Source organism: Garra rufa, chromosome 8 (assembly GCF_049309525.1).
Source record: "Garra rufa chromosome 8, GarRuf1.0, whole genome shotgun sequence".
Classification (NCBI taxonomy): domain Eukaryota; kingdom Metazoa; phylum Chordata; class Actinopteri; order Cypriniformes; family Cyprinidae; genus Garra; species Garra rufa.
In genome coordinates, this window is record NC_133368.1 from 45893607 (window position 1) to 45918398 (window position 24792).

The following is a 24792-nucleotide window of genomic DNA, read 5'->3' on the forward strand; positions in this document are numbered from 1 at the left end:
GGGCACTTCAAGTATCATCCAGATGTCATTGGATTGGGTCGTTGCTCAGCAGCACTAGACAATCTAGGACACAAAGATTTGTCCAGTAGACAAAAACACTGTGTCCCTATGTGTTTGTGTGTCTGTGTAAACTACAGCACATATGGCATATGACTAGAGCTTGTTTGCATCTATCTATCTATCTATCTATCTATCTATCTATCTATCTATCTATCTATCTATCTATCTATCTATCTATCTATCTATCTATCTATCTATCTATCTATCTATCTGTCTGTCTGTCTGTCTGTCTGTCTGTCTGTCTGTCTGTCTGTCTGTCTGTCTGTCTGTCTGTCTGTCTGTCTGTCTGTCTGTCCGTCCGTCCGTCCGTCCGTCCGTCCGTCCGTCCGTCCATCTCTCTGTCTGTCTGTCCGTCCGTCCGTCCGTCCGTCTGTCTGTCCGTCCATCCATCCATCCGTCTATCTATCTATCTATCTCTCTGTCTGTCTGTCTGTCTGTCTGTCTGTCTGTCTGTCTGTCCGTCCGTCCGTCCGTCCGTCCGTCCGTCCGTCCGTCCGTCCGTCCGTCCGTCCGTCCGTCCGTCCATCCATCCATCCATCCATCCATCCATCTCTCTGTCTGTCTGTCTGTCTGTCTGTCTGTCTGTCTGTCTGTCCCGTCCTTCCGTCCGTCCGTCCGTCCATCCATCCATCCATCCGTCTATCTATCTCTCTGTCTGTCTGTCTGTCCGTCCGTCCGTCCGTCCATCTATCTATCTATCTATCTATCTATCTATCTATCTATCTATCTCTCTGTCTGTCTGTCCGTCCGTCCGTCCGTCCGTCCGTCCGTCTGTCTGTCCGTCCATCCATCCATCCGTCTATCTATCTATCTATCTCTCTGTCTGTCTGTCTGTCTGTCTGTCTGTCTGTCTGTCCGTCCGTCCGTCCGTCCGTCCGTCCGTCCGTCCGTCCGTCCGTCTATCTATCTATCTGTCTGTCTGTCTGTCTGTCTGTCTGTCTGTCTGTCTGTCTGTCCGTCCGTCCGTCCATCCATCCGTCTATCTATCTATCTGTCTGTCTGTCTGTCTGTCTGCCTGTCTGTCTGTCTGTCTGTCTGTCTGTCTGTCTGTCTGTCCGTCCGTCCGTCCGTCCATCCATCCGTCTATCTATCTATCTGTCTGTCTGTCTGTCTGTCTGTCTGCCTGTCTGTCTGTCTGTCTGTCTGTCTGTCTGTCTGTCTGTCTGTCTGTCTGTCTGTCTGTCTGTCTGTCTGTCTTCTCTGTATGTCCGTCTGTCTGTCTGTCCGTCCATCCATCCGTCTATCTATCTATCTCTCTGTCTGTCTGTCTGTCTGTCTGTCCGTCTGTCCGTCCGTCCGTCCGTCCGTCCGTCCATCCATCCATCCGTCTATCTATCTATCTATCTATCTATCTATCTATCTATCTATCTATCTATCTATCTATCTATCTATCTATCTGTCTGTCTGTCTGTCTGTCTGTCTGTCTGTCTGTCTGTCCGTCCGTCCGTCCGTCCGTCCGTCCGTCCGTCCGTCCATCCGTCTATCTATCTATCTATCTATCTATCTATCTATCTATCTATCTATCTATCTATCTATCTATCTATCTATCTATCTATCTATCTATCTATCTATCTATCTATCTATCTGCATTTTCCTTTAGTTACATTATTCTTGAGTTTAATTACTTTCCACTATTTCCCAATAAGGTGAGACTGTTGAGCAAATGTTCATCCAGCAGCTATAATACGGTTTAACAGGCTTTGTGTGTCAAACACAGATTAAGCTCTTCATGTAGAAACAGCTTTTCAAATAGTCTGCAGCCGATGGTTGAGCACAGCAGCAAGGGGGCGTATTTTTATTCTGTGGGTGGACTGAATAAATCAGGTGGAGAACTTTTACTGACATGGGGAACATCCATATAGTGCAGCCGGACATCTCAGAAGTGTTGTTTTTAATGCAGAACCACAAAAGAGAAAAAAGCAGCACAGTTCAACAGGTGAGTTTGTATATTTTCTGATCATTCATTAATAATTGTAAGTCTGAGATATACTGGACATCCTTCTGATGTGAGTTTTTGTCTTTACAGATGGAGGGTGACAGGAATTGTTTGTTGTCTTCACATAAGGACATGGAGAAAAGTGGAACTAGTTCAATTTCCTCGGCCTCATTTAATTTCATCAATTCCATTATTGGATCTGGGATTATAGGTAATATTTTGTTATCAATGCTCATAGACAATATCAGTCAAAAGTTTGGACACAGCGAACTAAATATATGTCCCTTTTGATCTTAAAATGTGTTGGCAAATGCAAATTGTATGTGTGCATTTTCTTACAAAACTATTATTATTATAAGTTGATTAGTTGACGTGGATGTTGAGGGAAAAGCATCAGCAAGTGTGTATGTGAACTCCTTTATTAAGTGTTTCTCATAAAGTTGGTTAAGAGAATGTCAGGTGATTTTATGGTGGTTTTATATCTAAAATATTGTGTTAAATGGATGTAGTTAATGCTCTTTCTTTTGGTCATACATAATTCCCATACTTTCATTTGTGTAATTTCATAGTTTTGATGGCTATATACAAACTCTTGGCTTATAGTGAATAGTTTTTGGTTATTATACATTTAAATTGTCTTTTTATTTTAAGCAAGGCAGGATAGCTAAGGTAAAATATAGTCTATGAAATATCTGTATAGAAAATGTAATCTATTCTTCAAGTCAAAAGCTTGCTTGATGTTGTGTGGGTGCTATTATGTTCATTAGTTTCTTATTAGTCACATTTGTGTATTTTAGTAGGTCAGTAGATGTGAGAACTGGCTTAGATTCCATGTGGTGTAGGATCATATGACTGGAAAATAGCCTCAATCAGTTCACATGCTTCTGCTGGAGAAAAAAAAAAGAACTAAATATTTTTTCTAGTCCTATGATATATCTCTGGGTCTAGAAGAGGTCAGCAAAACATTTTAATGTATGCATTCTTGCTGCTATTTTTGTTCTCTATCACCTGCCTGATCAGAAAAAAATAGTTAGTCAGCAGATCTTTCCCTGTAGGGGAGATTGGGGTTAGTTGTCACATTTGTATCTATTTGTATCAAGTTGTCTGCATTTCTTAATTCTTGGTTAAATTCATCTAGGTTTGCCGTATTCCTTAAGTCAGGCTGGTCTCCCAATGGGTCTCTTGCTGCTTGTTCTGGTTGCCATCATCACAGGTATGCACTGCAAATATGCATGAGCCGTTAACTATACTATGTGTTAAAATACTCGCATGCATTGGTTATACAAAATAGCTTAGAGTGATGTTTAGGGCATAGTTTGGATAAAAATTAAAGTATATAGAAAAATATGGCCTACAGCTGAGGTCGCAGAATCTGCAAAATGTTAATTATTTTACCAAAATAAGAGGTAACATACAAAATGCTTTTTTTTTTCATTTAGCACTGACCTGAATAAGATATTTCACATAAAAGATGTTTGCATATAGTCCATAATAGAAAAAAATATTCAAAAGTTTACATAAGCTTGATTCTTAATACTTTGTCGTTACCCAAATAATCCACAGCTGTGTTTTTTGTTGTTTTTTGTTTTGTGTGTTGTTCATGAGTCCCTTGTTTGTCCTGAACAGTTAAACTGCCTGCTGTTCTTCAGAAAATTTTTTTTGGTCCCACAAATTATTTGGTTTTTCAGCATTTTTGTGTATTTGAACCCTTTCCGGCAATGACTGTATGATTTTGAGATTCATCTTTTCACACTGAGGACAACTGAGGGGCAATGCAACTATTACAGAAGGTTCAAACACTCACTGATGCTCCAGAAGGAAAAATTATGCATTAAGAGCCGGGGGGTGAAAACTTTTTGAAATTTAAGATCAGGGTAAATTCAACTTATTTTGTCTTCTGGGAAACAAGTAAGTATCTTCTGTAGCTTCTAAAGGGCAGCACTAAATGAAAAAAAGACATTTAGGCAAAATAAGAAAAATGTACACATTTTCATTCTGTTCAAAAGCTCTTAATGCATGTTTTTTCTTCTGGAGCATCATTTCTTTTCAGGTCAGTACTAAATAAAAAATAACATGCATTTTGTATGACCCCTCTTATTTTGGTAAAATAATTCTGCAAGGTGTATCTAAACTTTTGACTTTTGTATACTGGACAAATTTGTGACAGATTTATGGTGCTTTTGCCTTCTTTTTGGAACACGACAGTAAATCTCCATCACCATCATCATAAATATATCACCATAAATATTGTTTGTAATGCTTTTCTAACCATGAAAGAAGGCAGCTCAGATATTCCACCCAACTTTGCATTTGTGTTTCATAAATAAAAAAAGACAATATGGGATCTAAATAATGTTGAGTAAATGAAGACCAACATGTCATTTCACATAATGACATTTTCACATGCATTAAGCTTTTTACACAAATTTTACACTTTTTTTAATACTTAAAATATACAGAAATGCATTGGGGTTTTTTTTCTTCCTGCAGATTACTCCATCATCCTGCTGGTCAGGGGAGGAAATCTGTCTGGGACAAACAGTTATCAGTCTCTGGTTCAAAGCACATTCGGCCAAATAGGATATTTGATTGTGTCAGCTCTACAGTTTCTTTACCCATTTATTGGTAATCACAGACATCCATTTTCTGTCCTAATGATCTTTTGTTGTATTTAATTTGTGAGGTGAACTGAGATTTTGAAGAATACACCTCTTTTTTGCCTTTATTGTGTCCTAAATAGCAATGATCAGCTACAACATCATCACAGGTGATACGCTGACCAAAGTGTTTATGAGAATCCCAGGAGGTGAGCTGCTTATTACAAATGTGACCCTGGACCACAAAACCAGTCTTAAGTAGCACGGGTATAATTGTTGCAATAAGCAAAAATGCGCTGTATGGCTCAAAATGATCAATTTTTCTTTTATGCCAAAAATCATTAGGATACATATTCAATGAAGATATTTAGTAAATTTCCTACCGTAAATTTTTTTTATTAGTAATATGCATCTTTAAAGCAACTTTAAAGGTTATTTTCTCAATATTTGGATTTTTTTGAACCCTCAGATTCCTGATTTTCAAAACAGCTTATTTATTCAACTTTTAACAGATGTATTCATCTCAATTTCACATAATTGACCCTTATGACTGATTTTGTGGTTCAGGAAATTCATAATGAACTTATTATGACCATTTTTATCCATTTAGTCTTTTTCGCTGCTGTGCATTTAAGACGTTTGAGTAAACAGCATGAAATTCATGTTCACATCTCCCTTATTATGTTTCTGAACACCACATAGGCATGAATGATATGCAAATGTGAATAATTCTGTTAGTCTATGGATTTTAGAGCAACCGTTTTTTTTTTTTTTTTTTTTTACTGTACACTCTTAAAAATAAAGGTTCTTTATTGGCATCAATGGTTCTGTGAAGAACCTTGAACACCTATGGAACCTTTCAAATGCAGAAAATGTTCTTTACGGTCAAAAAAGGTTCTTTAGATTTAAAAAAAATGGTTCTTTTAAAAACTGTTCACTGAAAGGTTCTTTGGGGAACCAAAAATGGTTCTTCTATGGCATCACTGCAAAAATACCCCTTGGAACCTTTATTTTTAAGACTGTAGCAAGTTCTAAGTTTTAAAAATTAGAGTATGTTTTCATAGTACAATAAATGCACTTAGACCCATTTAAATTCTTTAATCTTGGGTCTAAATGTCATATTCTCATTTTTTTTTTCCCACAATGAACATATTGATAAAAGCAGAAACCTGACATTTGTGCTCTTTGATTTTCCAGTTGGTCCTGGAAACATTCTTACAGAAAGACATTTTGTAATTCTGATGTCCACTCTTCTGTTTACAACCCCGCTGTCTCTCTATAGAGATATAGCAAAGCTGGGAAAGGTTAAGTATTACCAACTTCCACTTATTTCCTGAGCTATTTTTCTTTTCAGTATAATCATTTGTGATTTGTGGTTATATGAATATTTCACACAATAAATCTGTCATTTAGCTGCTATTTACTCACTCGCTTGCTTTTTCAGACCTGTATTTTCTATGCTTATTCTTTGGAAAGTTTTTCATACAACAGTGTTCTATGTCTGATTATTCATGTTCGGCTCTTAAACAGACAAACAAGCACAATACATTTTACCTGTGTGCTACATTCCAAGTTGAGGTCAAAAGTTTACACCCCCATTTTAGAATCTGAAAATGTTAATTATTTTACCAAAATAAGCGGGATCATAATAAGTGCATGTAATTGTTTATTGAGTACTGACTTGAATAAGTTATCTCGCATAAAAGATGTTTACATATAGTCTACAAGCAGGGGCGGATTTAGCCATTTTGGGGCCCAAGGCAAACACAGAAATGGGGCCCTCTACATATTTTGTTCCTCCTTGTAAAACTGTTAAATCGTATTCTCATAATATATTACCTGTGCAATAATATTGATTATCTATTCACAAGGAAGAGTTGCCATTTGTTCTATTTACCTTGGTTTCCAAGCAGAATCTCCTAACTAGATCTGTTTGCTGCTGCCTAAATTGGAAAAGTTGTTTATAGTCTTCTATCTTGTTTTACTAAAGCGAGAAGAAACACACGACATAAATCATGTAAATCAGGGGTCACCACACTCGGTCCTGGAGGGCCGGTGTCCTACAGAGATTAGCTACAACCCTAATCAAACACACCTAAACCAGCTAATCAAGGTCTTAATAGGTATACTTGAAACTTCCAGGCAGCTGTGTTGAGGCAAGTTGGAGCTAAACTCTGCAGGACACCGGCCCTCCAGAACCGAGTTTGGTGATCCCTGATCTAAATGATCAATATGGACACATAAATGTAAAATGCTTTATTACAGTCTTCGTCATTACTATAATGGCCAAAAGTGAACACGGAAGTGCTGTTACCTGCACAGGGCTTGAAATTAACTTTTTTACTTGGTAGCACTGGTGCCCCCACGTTCAAAAAGTTAGGAGCACCAAAAAAAAAAAAATTAGGAGCACCCAATTTGTTTTTAGTAATGCACGATGCACCGATCTTGAGTATTCATGGCCGATTCTGATTGACGATGTTTTACAAGCAAATGGGCTAATTCTGAAAGCCTTTAAATACATTTTTTTTACGCCTTAAGCAATGGACAAGAATGAATGTAAACATGAGTACATGAACAAGCTGGTTAATTTCTCTATTAGAGCCATTTAAATTAGAGGCAGCCACTGTATTTTTAAACAATCTACAGTAGAAATGACAAAAAAATAAACGACACAGTTCGTTCTTAGTGGTGTTGACAAATGTAGCCATAATCAAAGTAGGCTACTCTGTTAATATTCAAATTGCAAATAGAGACCGAATTTTTCAAGCATGATACAGAGCTATAGACAACATTATCATCTTATTATCTGCTCACATACTAATAACAGCCTAGATATTTTATGTAGCCTAATTTGCGCGCATTGGGAAGTCACTCTCTAAACCTGAGGTATTAAAATTGCTTTTGAATGTGCGTGCGCATTTTACTTTTGGTTTTAACAATCGCGCAAAACTCTCGACGGCGCTGAGCATGTTAAAATACAAGAGATTACTTTAACAAAGCCATTTGAAAGTAGGAGGACACAAACAGGATTTTGAAAAGTGCGTCCTCAATGGAAATTACGCCCCTGCGTGAGTGGAACTCTGCCACTGAGTTATCATTTGATGTGGATGTATGCTGCGTTGTACAGTATTGAGACGGAGGCGCCAGAATGTATCTGACAGAATGTACGCTGTAGCACGAAATATAGAATATTTCTTCAATCACTTCCGCAGTTCTGCAGCAGATGCGACGTGAAATAATGGAATAATCCAACAGTGTGGTGTTCGAGGGAGGCGCCAGTTTCCATAAAATATATTCTATAGTATTCTGATGACTTTTCAGAGAATCTTTGACATTTGCCACACAGTAAAAAAAAAAAAAAAAAAAAATCACCTCGACCAAATTTTTTTGAGGGGGCCCCCTTGCAGCTCGGGGCCCAAGGCAACTGCCTACCTTTGCCTAATGGCAAAGTCCGCCCCTGTCTACAAGAAAAAAAAAATAGTTGAATTTACAAAAATGACCCAGTTCAAAAGTTTACACCCCCTTGATTCTTAATACTGTGTTGTTACCTGAAAGATCCACCGCTGCGTTTTTTTGTTTAGTGATAGTTGTTCATGAGTCCCTTGTTTGTCCTGAACAGTTAAACTGCCTGCTGTTCTTCAGAAAAATTCTTTGGTTTTGGCATTTTTGTGTATTTGAACCCTTTCCAACAATGACTGTATGATTTTGAGATCCATCTTTTCACACTGAGGACAACTGAGGGACTCATATGCAACTATAACAGAAGGTTCAATCACTCACTGATGCTCCAGAAGGAAAGAACATGCATTAAGAGCTGGGGGTGAACACTTTTGAACAGAATGAAGATGTGTAATTTTTCTTATTTTGCCTAAATACCATATTTTTTAAATTTTGTACTGCCCTTCAGAAGCTACAAAAAACACTTACAATAAGTTAACTTTACCATGATCTTTAAATTTAAAAAGTATTCACCCCCTGGCTCTCAATGCATGGATTTTCCTTCTGGTGCATCAGTGAGTGTTTGAACCTTCTGTAATAGTTGCATATGAGTCCATCAGTTGTCCTCAGTGTGAAAAGATGCATTATAAAATCATGCAGTCACTGTTGCAAAGGGTTAAAATACACAAAAATGCTGGACAACCGAAGAATTTGTGGGACTTTAAGGATTTTTCTGAAGAACAGCAGGCAGTTTAACTGTTCAGGACAAACAAGGGACTCATAAACAACTATCACTAAACAAAAAAACACAGCTGTGGATCATTCAGGTAACAACACACAGTATTAAGAATCAGTGGGGATGTAAACAGGGTCATTTTTATAAATTCAACTAATATTTTCTCTTGTGGACTATATGTAAACATCTCTTATTCAGGTCAGTACTAAATAAATAAACCATAAACCATAACATGCATTTTGTATGATCCCTCTTATTTTGGTATTTAGAGACCTCATAAATTTGCATATTAAATATGTTACAGCAGGCTTTATAGGTTAGAAATGACAGAAATGATCTCTCTCTCTTCCTCTGTTCCAGGTATCTTTATTGTCCATGCTTTTGACTCTTGCCATCCTCATCACAGTGGTCGTGAGAGCAGTGACACTAGGACCACAGATGTATAAAATCTCTCTCCGTCTGTGTGCATTCATTCACACCATCCACCATATGCTTATGTTTGCTGACCACAGCTCAGGATAATGATTGACTATTTAAACACTCCCTTCTGAGAAATGACCTCACTGAGCTCAGTTTACAGGGTTGAACTAATTTTGATTTGACTTTTCATCATATTTTTGGCCTTTGTGAGACAATGCAAATAGTGACACAGTGCAGAGAAACAATACACATACGGTAAAGCCCGAAATTATTCATACCCCTGTCAAATCCTGACATAGAGCTACTTTTATTCAACCAGCAAGTTTTTTTTTTATTAGAAATGACACAGACGTCTCCCAGAAGATAATAAGATGATGTACAAGAGGCATCATTGTGGAAAAAATTATTACACATCTTTAATTTACATTTGAACAAAAAGTGGCAAAATTATTCATACCCTTTTCAATAATCAATAGAAAAGCCTTTATTTTGCTATTCCAGCAATCAAACGCTTCCTATAATTGCTGACCAGCTTTTTGCATGTCTCCACTGGTATTTTTGCCCATTCATCTTTAGCAATGAGCTCCAAGTCTTTCAGGTTGGAGGGTCTCCTTGCCATTACCCTGATCTTTAGCTCCCTCCACAGATTCTCAATTGGATTTAAGTCAGGACTCTGGCTGGGCCACTGCAAAACGTTAATGTTTTTTTCTGCTAACCATTTCTTCACCACTTTTGCTGTGTTTTGGTTCATTGTCATGCTGAAATGTCCACTGGTGCCCAAGGCCAAGTTTCTCTGCAGACTGTCTGATGTTGTTGTTGAGAATTTTGATGTATTGCTCCTTTTTCATGATGCAGTTTACTGTGATTAGGTTCCCTGGTCCACCGGCTGAAAAACACCCCCAAAACATTAGGTTCCCACCACCATGTTTGACAGTGGGGATGGTGTTCTTAGGGTTGAAGCCTTCTCCTTTTTCACGCCAAATGAAGGCTACATTATTGTGGCCAAACAATTCAATTTTTGTTTCATCTGACCATAAAACAGAAGACCAGAAGTCTCCTTTTTTGTCTAGATGAGCGTTTGCAAAGGCCAAGCGGGCTTTTGTGTGACTTATCTTGAGAAATGGTGTCCTCCTTGGTCTGCGTCTGTGGAACCCAGCGGTGTGCAGTGTTTGTTGGACTGTCTGCCTTGAGATGTTGCCACCAGCAGAGCCCAGATTCATCAGGATGGCCTTGGTGGTGATCCTTTTCTACCTCTCTCACTATCCTCCTGGCCAGCACAGTTGTCACTTTTAGCTTCCGACGAGGTCCTCTGAGATTTTTCACAGTGCAGAACATTTTGTATTTTTTAATAATACTTTGCACTGTAGCCACTGGAACTTCAGAACATTTAGATATGGTCTTATAGCCCTTTCCTGACTTGTGAGCAGCCACAATGCGCAGCCGCAGGTCTTCAGTGAGCTCCTTTGTCTTAGCCATGACTGTCCACAAACCAACAGCAGAGAGCTTCTGTTTTTCACCTGTTGAGTTGATTGATTGAATCAGGGTCATTAGGATGCTTTAGAACAGCTTGGACTATTTGGAATGGTATAGAACTTTGGATTTGTCTCTTGTACATCATCTTATTATCTTTTGGGAGAACCCTGTCATTTCCGCTCAATAACAAAAACAAAAACTTGCTGGTTGAATAAAAGTAATTTTAAGTCAGAATTTGCCAGGGGTATGAATAATTTCGGGCTTTACTGTATATTTTGTAATTCAAACCTACACTGTCGCTCAAAAGTTTGGGATCAGTAAAATGCTTTTAAAAGGAGACTTTTCTGCTCATCAAGGCAGTGTTTATTTGATTAAAATACAGAAAAAACTGTAATATTGTGAAATGTTAATGCAATTTAAAATAGTGGTTTTCTATTTTAATATACTTTAAAACATAATTTATTCCTATGATGCAAACCTGAATTTTCAGCATAATTGCTCCAGCCTTCAGTGTCACATGATTCTCCAGAAACCATTCTAATATGCCGATTTATTATCAGTTTTGAAAACAGTTGTGCTGATTAATATTTTTTTTTTTTGGAACCTGTAACACTTTTTGTTAGGATTCTTTGTTAAATTAAATGTGAAAAAGAACAGCATTTATTTAAAATAGAAAACTTTTGTAACAACAAACACCTCGTTCAAAGTTTGTGTTCAGTAATTTTTTCCTTTCTTTCTCTCTTTGAAAGAACTTAATACTTTTATTCAGCAAGAATGTGTTAAATTGATAAAAAAAAAGTGATGGTAAAGATTTTTACTGCTCATTTGAACTTGTTTTATCCATTAAAGAATCCTGAAAAAAAGTATCACAGGTTCCAAAAAATATTAAGCAGCAAAACTGTTTCCAATATTGATAATTAATTTAATAAATCAGTATATTAGAATGATTTCTGAAGGATCATGTGACACTGAAGCCTTTAGTAATGGCTGATGAAAATTCAGCTTTGCATCACAGAAAATAATATTTTAAAGTATACAAAAAAAAAAAAAATAAATTGCAACAATATTACTTTTTTTCTGTATTTTTTAACAAATAAATGGAACTTTGATGATCATATTATACTTTAAAAAAAAATTTTTTTACTGATCCCAAACTTTTGAGTGGCAGTGTATGTGAAATCCAGATTGAAGGTATGATTTTTTCAAAAATCAGGACCTTACAGTTTCTAGAGACCTAAATATTATAGAGACTTGGAAATGCGTCTCTCTTGAATTAAAAAAAAAAACATGATAAAAAATAACTTATCATAAGAAATGATAAATTCATCAAGTCATGGCATTACATTGCACGCACTGCAATATATATATTTTTATTATATATATATATATATATATATATATTATATATATATATATACTGTATATATATATATATATATATATATATATATCATTTACTTGAAATGCAAAATGAAGTGTTTTTCTGATAGATTAACTGAGTTCATGCTTAAAACAAGAAAAATATCTATCAAAGGGTATTAAAACTTGTTTTCTGTGCTTAGGCATTCACATTTAGATACACACTGACATATTGTGAGCTCTTTAATTTACTTTTTAAAATTGCTCTTAAAAAGTTTTATAAAAAGTCTTAAATTTACCTTCATAAACTTACAGAAACCCTGTAAAAACACTCAAAACACCCTGGCAGTGGAGTTTGCATGGGCATGCCACCAACATTAAAACCAAATATTTATAAAATTAACATTACATCACATTTGTATTTCACCCACAGACCTGCGTCAGAAGATGCATGGGTGTTTGCACGGTGGAATGCAATTCAGGCAGTTGCTGTCATGTCTTTCGGTGAGGATTTACTTTCAATGGATATCAATTTAAAGTAACTTTTTCAGTTGAAACTGATGTATTTGATATTTTTCAGCTTTCATCTGCCACCACAACAGCTTTATGATCTACGGGTCGCTGAAGGAGCCCACACTGAGCAGCTGGTCTTTTGTCACACATGTATCTGTGGGCTCAGCTGTGGTGGTCAGTGCTGTCTTTGCTGCTGCAGGTTATGCCACTTTTACTGGTTATACACAAGGTAAATTTAGGTTACAATATCCGCATTTATTACTTTGATACATCTGTGCCAAAGGGTACAAAAAGCACTGAAAGAAAGGCATGTTTTCCTGTTGTGTTTCTTGTTCAAGGTGATATATTTGAGAACTACTGCAGGAATGATAACTTGGCTACATTCGGTCGATTCTGCTACGGTGTCAGTATAATCACTACCTACCCTCTGGAGTGCTTTGTAACCCGTGAGGTAAGATAATTCAAGCTTTTATATACACTATGAGTGATAAAAGGCACTTTTGACTACTTGAATGCTTAAAAAACAAAAACTGAAATAAAGATCTGATCATAGTCTTGATCAACTTTTAAGCAGATTTTCCATCATAACTGCATATATATTGTTCTCTTCATTACTTGTTGTGATGTGAATGACATTTTTTTAATATAAAAACATAAATACCAAATTAATAGTACACTCAACCATAAAAAATTGTAATTAAAATAAAATGCATTAAGTAAGTAAAAAAATATATAATTTATCTTCGAAATTTTATTTTAGCTAGTTTCCATGGCAAAATTTGTCCTTTTCATTTAGTAAAATAATTAAAAAACAATGACAAAGACACCAATTTTTAATAATTGTATAATTGTATTTAATAATTAAATAATTAAAAATTAATTTAACAATTAAATAAAATAATATAAACATTTATTTAAAAAAGTAAAAACACAACAAAAATTAAACTAAGCCCAGGCAAATGTGTCCTTTTCATTTAGTAAAATAATTAAAACTAAAATAAAAATACAATACTCTAAAAACATATTCAAAAATACGTAAAACAATGACAGACACCAATTTTATAATAATTGTATAATTTTATTTAATAATTAAATAATAATTAAAAATGTATTTAATAATTAAATAATTAAAAATTAATTTAACAATTAAAAATATGTAAAACAATGACAGACACCAATTTTATAATAATTGTATAATTTTATTTAATAATTAAATAATAATTAAAAATGTATTTAATAATTAAATAATTAAAAATTAATTTAACAATTAAATAAAATAATATAAACATTTATTTAAAAAAGTAAAAACACAACAAAAACTAAACTAAACTATTTCCCAGGCAAATGTGTCCTTTTCATTTAGTAAAATAATTAAAACTAAAATAAAAATACAACACTCTAAAAACATATTCAAAAATACGTAAAACAATGACAGACACCAATTTTATAATAATTGTATAATTTTATTTAATAATTAAATAATAAAAAATTTATTTAATAATTAAATAAAATAATTAAAACTAAAATTAAATAATAAAAACTTTTTTAAAGTAAAAACACACAACAAAAATTAAACTAAACATAAAAAAAAAAGTAAATATGTAAATGGAACTAGAATTAAAAGCATTAAAAATTGTCACTTAAAATAAAATTTTTATTATTTAATTTTAGTTTTTTTTATGTTTTTAAAGTTTCTATTATTTTTATTTTGGCTAGTTTCCCAGGCAAATGTGTCCTTTTCTTTTAGTAAAATAATTAAAACTAAAATAAAAATAATAGAAACTTTAAAACATATTTAAAAAATTAAACAATGATAAAAGCACACAACAAATGAATTAAAACTAAAATAAATAATAAATAACAGAAACTATATAAACATATTAAAAAAAATTAAAAGATGACAAAAGCACACAACAAAATTACTAAAACTAACATAATTAGATGGGAATGACAGCAGTATTAGGCATAGTAATTCTTTGATACATATAAAAATAAATATTGTAAACATAAGTACCAAATTAATTGAATGATCCTAGCAGGGTTAATATAGTAACTGCAATTAAACAAAAAATTAAAACCTTAAGAAATGTGTTCCTTAAAATCAAATAAACATTAATTGAAATAAAACAACATTTTCATGCAACATTTACACATTGTTGTCAAAGTTTGTAAAAAAAAAAAAAAAAAAAAAAAAAAAAAAATATATATATATATATATATATATATATATATATATATATATATATAAAACTAATTTCATCATTTTATTTATTTTCTGAATTTTATTATAGCTAGCTACCACGGCAAATTTTGTCCTTTTCATTTAATAAATTGATTAAAACTAAAATAAATAAAAAAATGACAAAAACACACAACAAAAATACTAAATATTCTATAAATATTATACTAAATATGTAATTTTTTATATAAATATTATGCTAAATTTAAAAAATAAATATTGTAAAAATAAATACCAAATTAATTGAATGCTCCTAGCAGGGTTATTATAGTAACAAAAATTTAACTAAAAATTAAAACCTTAAGAAATGTGATTCCTTAAAATCAAATAAACATTAACTGAAATAAAATAATGCAATATTTAGCATTTTCATTTAGTTGAAGTTGATGTAGTAAAATAACTCAAATAAAAATATACCATATAAACACAAAACCAAATAAAAACATAAAAATGAAAAATAAAAATATGAATGAAAAAAATACCCTGAATAATGTAAAGTAGAACTCTGATTTTAACACTTTTTTTATTTATTAAAAAGTTAAGTTAATGTTAAAAGGCATTTAATATCCTCCTTTACCTTGGCGTGACACATTGTCAAAGTTTGTAGACACTTGATTTCATTTTTCAGATCTTCCTCTATGACAGAGGTCCCCGAACTTTTTTTCTGAGAGGGCCACATCATTTTCTTTTCTTTCATGGGGTGCCGGGTTGGTTTATAAAAGAAAATACCATTGGCCGGACTGACTACTAGTTATAGTATTATTATTATTATTTTATTTTGATTTTACCTGTAGTTATTCTACCTTTTAATGCTAGAATAGTTTATTTTGTCATGCACCACACAGACAAATGATCTGCATTTGAGGTGCATCTCAATAAATTAGAATGTCATGGAAAAGTTCATTTATTTCAGTAATTCAGCTCAAATTGTGAAACTTGTGTATTAAATACATTTAACGCACACAGACTGAAGAAGTTTAAGTCTTTGGTTCTTTTAATTGTGATGATTTGGCTCACATTTAACAAAAACCCACCAATTCACGATCTCAACAAATTAGAATATGGTGACATGCCAATCAGCTAATCAACTCAAAACACCTGCAAAGGTTTCCTGAGCCGTCAAAATGGTCTCTCAGTTTGGTTCACTAGGCTACACAATGGGGAAGACTGCTGATCTGACAGTTGTCCAGAAGACGAGCATTGACACCCTTCACAAGGAGGGTTAGCCACAAACATTCATTGCCAAAGAAGCTGGCTGTTCACAGAGTGCTGTATCCAAGCAAGGAAAAAATGTAGAAGAAAAGGATGAACAACCAACCGAGAGAACCGCAGCCTTGAGAGGCAAAACTGATTCAAGAATCCACTGTGTTTTTTTAATCAAACGCCAAAATCTGCCTTCATCATTTTCAGCTCTTCCACGGACTTTTCAACTGGGAATGGGGCCACTGGTTTCTCAGCTGAAAAACTTTGCTAGTTTCACCTCAAATGCTATTGAGCCATTTTGTCATCAATCTGAATTTTCTAGCTGCCTCGGGCATCACCTGTTCGATTGCGACGACACATTTTTTTTTTTTTTTTTTTTTTAAAGATTTATTTTTTGGCCTTTTTTGCCTTTATTGTGATAGGAAAGATCAGATAGGACAGGAAGCGAAGTGGGAGAGAGATTAGGGGAGGGATCGGGAAAGGTCCTCGAGTCGGGACTCGAACCCGGGACGCCCGGAGCGCACCAGCGCTATATGTCGGCGCGCTAACCACACGCCTATCTGCGCCGACGCGACGACACATTTTGTTGAATGTACCCTTCTGTTGGTGAAAACATTCATTTCAAATTTTTCATTTTCATTTTTCTGGCATTTTTCAGAAAATGTGGACCCCTGCTCTATGACATTACAGTCATCCTGACTCTTTCATAATTCATTTTCAAGTGTGACATACTACAGATGCTTGCTCTATTATTTAATTAACTTTCTTCAAAGTTGATCCTTTTTTTTATTGTCCATACTGTGTCCAGGTGATCTCCAATGTGTTTTTTAAAGGAGAGCTCAGTACCATCACGCACGTCATCATTACCTTGGTGATCGTATCAGCGACGAGTGCCATATCGCTCTCTTATGACTGTCTGGGTATTGTACTGGAACTAAATGTGAGATTTCCTGTTGATTCATTAACACCAGTGAGGGAACAGTCAGTCCTGTTCAGAGATGTCTGTAAATATTGTTTCTGTCTCTCTCAGGGTGTTTTAAGTGCCGTACCACTCATGTTCATCTTCCCAGCCGCCTGTTTCCTCAAGCTCTCGGATGGCCGCTGGTTTCGCGCTGAAAACCTCATTCCCAGCATCATCCTGGTGACAGGTGTTTGCGTGATGATAATCGGCTTGATCATGATGGTGCTCTTCCCTCAGGACTGTTCACACGGAGCAGAGATGTTCTACTGCAGCGTCTCAAACACCTCCGTTCCCAGTACAACTTCACCCAACAGTGTGCTGAGATTTATCAATACAACACAGAATGTCAGTGTTTTTTGATTGAAATTAACTTTTTCACTGGAGTCTTTTTAATATACTGTTTTTCTAGTGATACATTTTTAAGACAGTTGTATTAAAGAAATTACATAAAAACAAGCCTACAATAGTGTTTTTGAATTATTTGAGGTATCTTCTAGATCTACCGTCTTGCTTTAATACACTCACCCATCACTAATTTTCAGTCAAAGGCAATAAAAACATAAAAGCATAAGGATATACAGTTGAGGTCAAAAGTTTACACTCCCCTTCCAGAATCTGCAAAATGTTAATTATTTTAGCAAAATAAGAGGGATCATAAAAAAAGCATGTTATTGTTTATTTAGTACTGAGCTGAATAAGACATTTCACATAAAAGATGTTTTCATCTAGTCCACAAGAAAAAAATTATAAAATGACCCCGTTCAAAAGTTTAAATCCCCTTGATTCTTAATACAATGTTTTTAACTAAATGATTCACAGCTGATAGTTGTTCATGAGTCCAAACTTTTCTTCAGAAAAATCCCACAAATTCTTCGGTTTTCCAGCATTTTTGTGTATTTGAACACATTCCAGCAATAACTATAGGATTTTGTGAGAAGGGGGTTGGGGGTGAAAACTTTTGAACAGAATGGAGATGTGTACATTTTTTCTTATTTTGCCTAAATGTCATATTTTTTTCATTTAGTACTGCCCTTCAGAGGCAACAGAAGATGTTTCCCAGAAGACAAAATAAGTTAAGTTTACCCTGATCTTCAAGTTAAAAAGTTTTAAATTTGTTTTAATGCATTGTGTTTCCTTCTGAAGCATCAGTGAGCATTTTGCATAAGAGTCCCTCAGTTGTTCTCAGTGTGAAAAGATGCATCTTAAAATCATACAGGTAAATAAACCAAAATGCTGGAAAACCAAATTATTTATGGGACCTGGATGATTTTTCTGAAGAACAGCAGGCAGTTTAACTGTTCAGGACAAACAAGGGACTCATAAACAACTATCACTAAAAAAAAAACACACAGCTGTGGATCATTTAGGTAACTTCTGTCATTTTCATAAATTCACCTATTATTTTCTCTTGTGGATTATATGTAAACATATTTTATGTGAAATATCTTATTGAGGTCAGTACAAAAAATAAATAAATAAAAAAATAACATGCATTTTTTATGACCCCTCTTATTTTGGTAAAACTAATTACAAATTTTCAGGTTCTGAAAGGGGATGTAAACTTTTGACCTAAACTGTTTATGACTTGAACTGTCTTTTAAGCCCCAAATTTAAGTTATTCACTGATAATCTTTAGCTTTAGCTGAATGTGATTTGATAGCTTTTAACTTTTTAAATGCCTTTCGGCTATATGTTTTTGTGGCAAACCCAAACCTGAAAACCCATTGTAAAAGTATATATTATTATATTTAAAGCTATAATTCTCTAAATCACTCTTAATGTAAAAACCTTTCTATATAGCCTAAATTACCAGTCAAAATATTTTTTTAAGAACTCTGCTGCTCACCAAGCCTGCATTTATTTGATAAAAATACAGCAAAAGCAGTAATATCTGAAATATATTTACTTATTAAAAAATAGCTGCATTCTATTTGAATATATGTTCAAACATATATTTTTTTTTCTTAAAATCAAAGCAGAATTTTCACTATCATTGTTCCAGTCTTCAGTGTCACATTATCCTCATAATCATTCTAATATGCTGACTTGATGAAAAAGAAACATTTGTTATTATTATTATCAATATTTAGAAAAAAGTGAGGTATTTTTTTCAGGATTGTCTTGTTTTTTAATAATAATAATAAAAAAAGACATAAAAAAACTAAAAACACGAACTTTTGACTGGTAGAGTATGTGTTTGAAAATTCATATCATTGTCCTATAATTTCCTTTAAGTTTATTTGCTTGTTTACAAAAAACCCTGATGAAATATGACATGATATATGAAGAATATTTATATTGTGTGCCATTTTCAAATTTGCATTTGAGATTGAGAAAATCACCACATTAAATCAAACAACTAGTTTGAGTTGTGTTTTAAACATATTATTTACAACTTTCAGAAAAAGGAAAGGAAGTCCTCCCATGATGCTTTGTCTGTTGTTAGGCTGATTTTAATTGGTCAAACTAACCTAGTTAGCATGGTTAACCAGAGATGAAACACTAGACTTGACTAAGAAACTAAATGATTTATTGAGACTCATAAGCGATTGAATTGAGACCGTCGTCGACCAAAAATTGGATAATTGTGAATAACACAGTATTTAGACCTAAAGGGAAATATTAAGCAAGTATTTACTAGAAAACCGCGAGTTTAATTGTCATGTAGCCTATTTAGACGCCATTTTGCTCCTCCACAAGTGCTTCGCCTCAATAACAACAGTAGGAATAATGTTCGAAATCTGAAGGAAAATAAATAAATACATAGAAATCGACGACTAACGTTAGACAAGAGCAGTTTTTCAGAGTTTACTTCAAGATAAGTGACAAAATACTCGATCGTATGTTGTATCATTGCAAGGAAAATGTATCTCTAAATATTCTTCAGAAACTCTCTTTGGAGTTGTGAGACAGCATACGACCTTTGGACAATATGAAGGTGAGTAAATAACAGAAATATCTTCCTTTTTCCTAATTCCCTTCTGTCTTTAGATGATAAAAACACTAGATGTCGCTATTTTGCCAGTAGTGGTTCGCCACGTCTATATCTAAAATGGTCTACTACCGAAAATGTACAAAAATTATCATCATTGGCATACTTGTCAACATTTTCCCTACGCATCCCAATGGTTTATGTGAGTTATGCTGAGTTTTCAATCTAGAAGTCTCCCCTCAAACAAACAGAAGTCTCTCGCATGGCTTTACGTGGGACTTTAGCACATTCACTGCTTTGTTGGGACTTTTCTAGTCGGGGGCGATATTTAAATTCGCATTCCAGCGTCAAACCGGAGTGTGAACAGTCGATGAATCCAGTGTGAAGATGGGAGGGCTGGCAGTGATTGTAACTCATCGTGTCATGACTAGAATATGCGGGGCTGCCGTCTCCCTCTCGGTTGAATAGGAACAGAGGAGCGTCTGTTGACAGGGGCAGGACTCTGGAAAATATGGTGGGAGTTGCAGAATTTTAAGAGGGTAACGGGACAGAAGTGATGCAGGGACCTATAAGCAGTGCTTTAAGTCAGAAAGAGGCGCTGCAAAACCTGCTGAAGTTGTTGTTGATGATGCTGTTTTGACGTATTGGCAGCGAGACTGATGACAGTTGACAGCCGCGCCAAAGTTGAAGGGCGATTAAGGTAGGTTTGAGACGTCACGCTCATTCAAACTATTGTGACTCAGTTATTCGTGAAACGAAAATGAGTTGTGGATGAAACGTCACATTTTCTTCATGGTGATCATCTGCTGTCATGTTTATTTGCTGTTTTGTTTAGTTTATAAAAAAATGTATGTTGACGCGGGATTCGAACCTGCGTCAACTGAACGCAAATCTTACCGGCTTATTTGTTAAAAACTATTATCATCTGTCAGTATTTTACCACAAAAATGCAGTCTTTTCATGATATTGTTAACCTCCGGAAGATTGCATGATGATTTTGACATTTAAAAAGAAAGTTGCTGTTTTGTGTAGTTTGTATGAAAATGTCTGTTGAGGCGGGATTCGAACTTGTGTCGCCTTGATTGCAAATAATGGTTAATTTATTAAACAGCTTTGTTTTTTCAGTCATGGCAGAGGCAGTCTATTATTATGATTTGAAGATGTAGTTTACCTCAAAATGAAATATTATAAAGCTTCAGAGGACTTGAATGATGACTTCGACAATTTCTTGACCCCAAAAAATTATTGTGTGCAATCAAACATCATTACTATTTAAACTATTTAGAATCGTTTTCTTCTTGAAACACAAAAGGATTTATGGATAAAGTGTCACATTGTCTTTCTAGTGATCATCTGCTGTCAAGTTTATTTGCTGTTTAGTTTATAAAAAGAAAAGTATGTTGTGGCGAGATTCGAGCCCGCATGAAATGGAAGGCAAATCTAAAAACTACTGTATCATCATCTGTCATTTTGATTAAAGCAGTATTTTACCACAAAAATGCAATCTTTTCATGATATTGTAAAACTCTGGAAGATTGCATGATGATGTTGATATAAAAAAAAAAAGGCTTGTCAAAACGTTGCTGTTTTGTGTAGTTTATATGAAAATGTATGTTCAGGCGGGATTCGATGTTGTGACGCCTTGATTGCAAATAATGGTTAATTGATTAAAAACAGCTTTGTTTTTTCAGTCATGGCCGAGGCAGTCTATTATTATGATTTGAAGATGTTGTTTACCTCAAAATGAAATTTTATAAAGCTATATAAAACTTGAATAATGACTTCGACAATTTCTTGACCCCAAAAAGTATTGTGTGCAATCAAACATCATTACTATTTGTGACCCTGGACCACAAAACCAGTCATAAGGTTAAATTTGACAAAACTGAGATTTATACATCATATGGAAGCTCAATAAATAAGCTTTCTATTGATGTATGGTTTGTTAGGATAGGACAATATTTGACTGAGATACATCTATTTGAAATCAGAAATCTGAGGATGCAAAAAAATCAAAAAGACTGAGAAAATCACCTTTAAAGTTGTCCAAATTAGGTTCTTAACAATGCATATTACAAATCAAAAATTACATTTTGATATGTTTACTGTAGGAATTTTACAAAAAATCTTCATGGAACATGAACTTTACTTAATTTCCTAATGATTTTTGGCATAAAAGAAAAATAAAAAATTTTGACCCATGCAATTTATTTTTGGCTATTGCTACAAACATATCCCAGCGACTTAAGACTGGTTTTGTGGTCCAGGGTCACATTTAAACTATTTAGAATTGTTTTCTTCTTGAAACACAAAAGGATTTATGGATAAAGTGTCACATTTTCTTTCTAGTGATCATCTGCTGTCAAGTTTATTTGCTGTTTAGTTTATAAAAAGAAAAGTATGTTGAGGCGAGATTCGAACCCACATCAAATGGAAGGCAAATCTTACCGATTTATTTGTTAAAAACTACTGTATCATCATCATCTGTCATTTTGATTAAAGCAGTATTTTACCACAAAAATGCAATCTTTTCATGATATTGTAAAACTCTGGAAGATTGCATGATTTTGATATTTAAAAAAAAAAAGCTTGTCAAAACGTTGCTGTTTTGTGTAGTTTATATGAAAATGTATGTTGAGGCGGGATTCAAACTTGCGTCACCTTGAAAGCAAATGATGGTTAATTTATTAAAAACAGCTTTGTTTTTTTTTTCATTCATGACAGAGGTAGTCTATTATTATGTTTTAAAGATATAGTTTACCTCGCTATGAAATACTTTAAAGCTACATAAGACTTGGATGATGACTTTTGACAATTTCTTGACAGCAACCCAGAAAGCATTGTGTGCAATCAAACATCATTACAATTTAAACTTTTAAATAAAAAAAATTCTTTGTGAAACACAAAAAGATTTATGGATAAAATGTCACATTTTCTTCCTAGTGATCATCTGCTGTCTAGTTTATTTGCTGTTTTGTTTAGTTTATAAAAAATGTATGTCGAGGCGGGATTCAAAATTACATTGCCTTAATTGAAATGATTATGATTTGAAGATATAGTTTACCTCAAAATGAAATATTATAAATCTTCTGAAGACTTTGACGATGACTGTGATAAAACATCATTACTATTTCATAATTTTGACTTTTTTTGTGTGTGAAACTCGAAAGCATTTATGGATAAAACGTCACATTTTCTTTCTAGTGATCATCTACTGTAAAGTTTATTTGCTTCTTTTGCTTAGTTTATAAAAAAATTAATCTTGCGGTTTAAAACATAAATCATGGTTAATTTATTAATAACAGCTTTCATTCATAGCAGAGGTAGTCTATTATTATGTTTTAAAGAAATAGTTTACCTCAAAATGAAATATTATAAAGCTACATAAGACTTTGACAATTTCTTGACAGCAGCCCAAAAAGCATTGTGTGCAGTCAAACATTATTACTATTTAAACTATTTAGGCTTTTTTCTGCTTGAAACACAAAGGGATTTATGTATATATTCCTAGTGATCACCTGTCAAGTTTATTTGCGGTTTTTAAAAAAAGTTGTTGAGGCAGGATTCGAACCTGTGTTGACTGGAACGTAAATATTACCGGCTAATTTGTTAAAAAAATTGTCATCATGTTAAAGGTAATCTGTCATTTTGATTAAAGCAATATTTTACCCAAAAATGCAATCTTGCTTTCGGAAGAATTGAATGCTGATTTTGACATTTTCTTTGCTGATTTGCCGTGTATATTTAAAAAAAATGTATGTCGAGGTGGGATTCGAACCTGTGTCGACTGGAACGCAAATCTTACCAGCTAATTTGTAAACTGTCATCATGTTAAAGGTAATCTGTCATTTTATTAAAGCAGTATTGTAGCACAAAAATGCAATCTTCTCATCATGTTTTAAACCTCAGGAATTGGATGATGATTTTGACATTTAAAAAATAGGTCAGGAATCAGGATTGGAACTTGCATCACCTTGAACGCAAATCATGGTTAATTATCGAAAACAGCTTTGTTTTTTCATTCATGGCAGAGGTAGTCTATTATTATGATTTAAAGATGTAGTTTACCTCAAAATGAAATATTATAAAGCTTCAGAGGACTTGGATGATGACTTTGACAATATCTTGACAGCAACCCAAAAGGCATTATGTGCAATCAAACATCATTTCAGTTTAAATTAAACTATTTTGACCTTTTTCTCATGAATCACAAAAGGAGTTAGAAAATGTATGTGAAGATGGCTTTTGAGTCATGTTAGACATAGGCTATCATAGTTGAATAAAAAAAAATTATACCTGAAAATGGCTATTGTAGTGATAATTTTGACTTTTTCTTGACAGTTGACAGCCATGCAAAGTTTGCGTGCAATCGAGTGCCATGACTATTTAAACTGGTACAACTTTTTCCGTGTTGAATACAAAAATAAGTTATCAAAGTTGTCATTTACCATATGTGACCCTGGACCAAAAAACCAGTCATAAAATTTAGATTTATACATCTTCTGAAAGCTGAATAAATAAGCCTTCCATTGATGTATGGTTTGTTAGGATAGGTCGAGATACAACTATTTGAAAATCTGGAATCTGAGGGTGCAAAAAAATCTAAATATTGAGAAAATCGCCTTTAAAGGTGTCCAAATGAAGTTCTTAGCAATGCATACTGCTAATAAAAAATTAAGTTTTAATATATTTACTGTAGAAAATTTACAGAGTATCTTCATGGAACATATCTTTATTTAATATCCCAATTATTTTTCGCATAAAAGAAAAATCAATAGTTTTGACCCACATAGTGTATTTTTGGCTATTGCTAGAAATATACCTGTGCTACTTAAGACTGGTTTTGTGATCCAGGGTCACATATGAGAAAACTTCAAGGTGATCATTGTCTGTTAAGTCTGAGTTGTTAATAAAATAAAAATTGT

The 24792-nt window shown here is 33.9% G+C and overlaps 2 protein-coding genes across 4 annotated transcripts in view; both read left to right on the plus strand.

The window, feature by feature from the left end:
* Positions 1 to 1954: 1954 nt before the first annotated feature.
* LOC141340216 (putative sodium-coupled neutral amino acid transporter 11) lies at positions 1955 to 17295 on the plus strand. Its single transcript, XM_073845141.1, has 12 exons — positions 1955 to 1996; positions 2087 to 2207; positions 3135 to 3209; positions 4487 to 4621; positions 4737 to 4802; positions 5791 to 5897; positions 9128 to 9207; positions 12453 to 12523; positions 12600 to 12761; positions 12871 to 12983; positions 16783 to 16914; positions 17005 to 17295. Exons 1-12 carry the CDS (start codon positions 1955 to 1957, stop codon positions 17293 to 17295), a joined length of 1395 nt encoding a protein of 464 aa, XP_073701242.1.
* Positions 17296 to 20382: 3087 nt separating this feature from the next.
* cobll1b (cordon-bleu WH2 repeat protein-like 1b) overlaps positions 20383 to 24792 on the plus strand; it is a 97220-nt gene continuing 92810 nt past the window's right edge. The window contains exon 1 of one of the 3 annotated variants that reach the window (XM_073845794.1): positions 20383 to 20567. In XM_073845794.1, coding sequence (XP_073701895.1) covers positions 20527 to 20567 — 41 coding nt within the window. In that variant the 5' untranslated portion in view covers positions 20383 to 20526. The remainder of the gene's footprint in view (positions 20568 to 24792) is intronic. The other 2 variants (XM_073845792.1, XM_073845793.1) reach the window with 2 other exon arrangements.

Excerpts from the sequence above, each read along its gene's own strand:
- LOC141340216 (XM_073845141.1), top strand. The coding sequence starts at position 1,955 with ATGCAGAACCACAAAAGAGAAAAAAGCAGCACAGTTCAACAG. Across the intron at positions 3,210-4,486 it reads TCTGGTTGCCATCATCACAG|ATTACTCCATCATCCTGCTG; the intron begins GTATGCACTGCA and ends TTCTTCCTGCAG. Across the intron at positions 4,803-5,790 it reads GTTTATGAGAATCCCAGGAG|TTGGTCCTGGAAACATTCTT; the intron begins GTGAGCTGCTTA and ends TTGATTTTCCAG.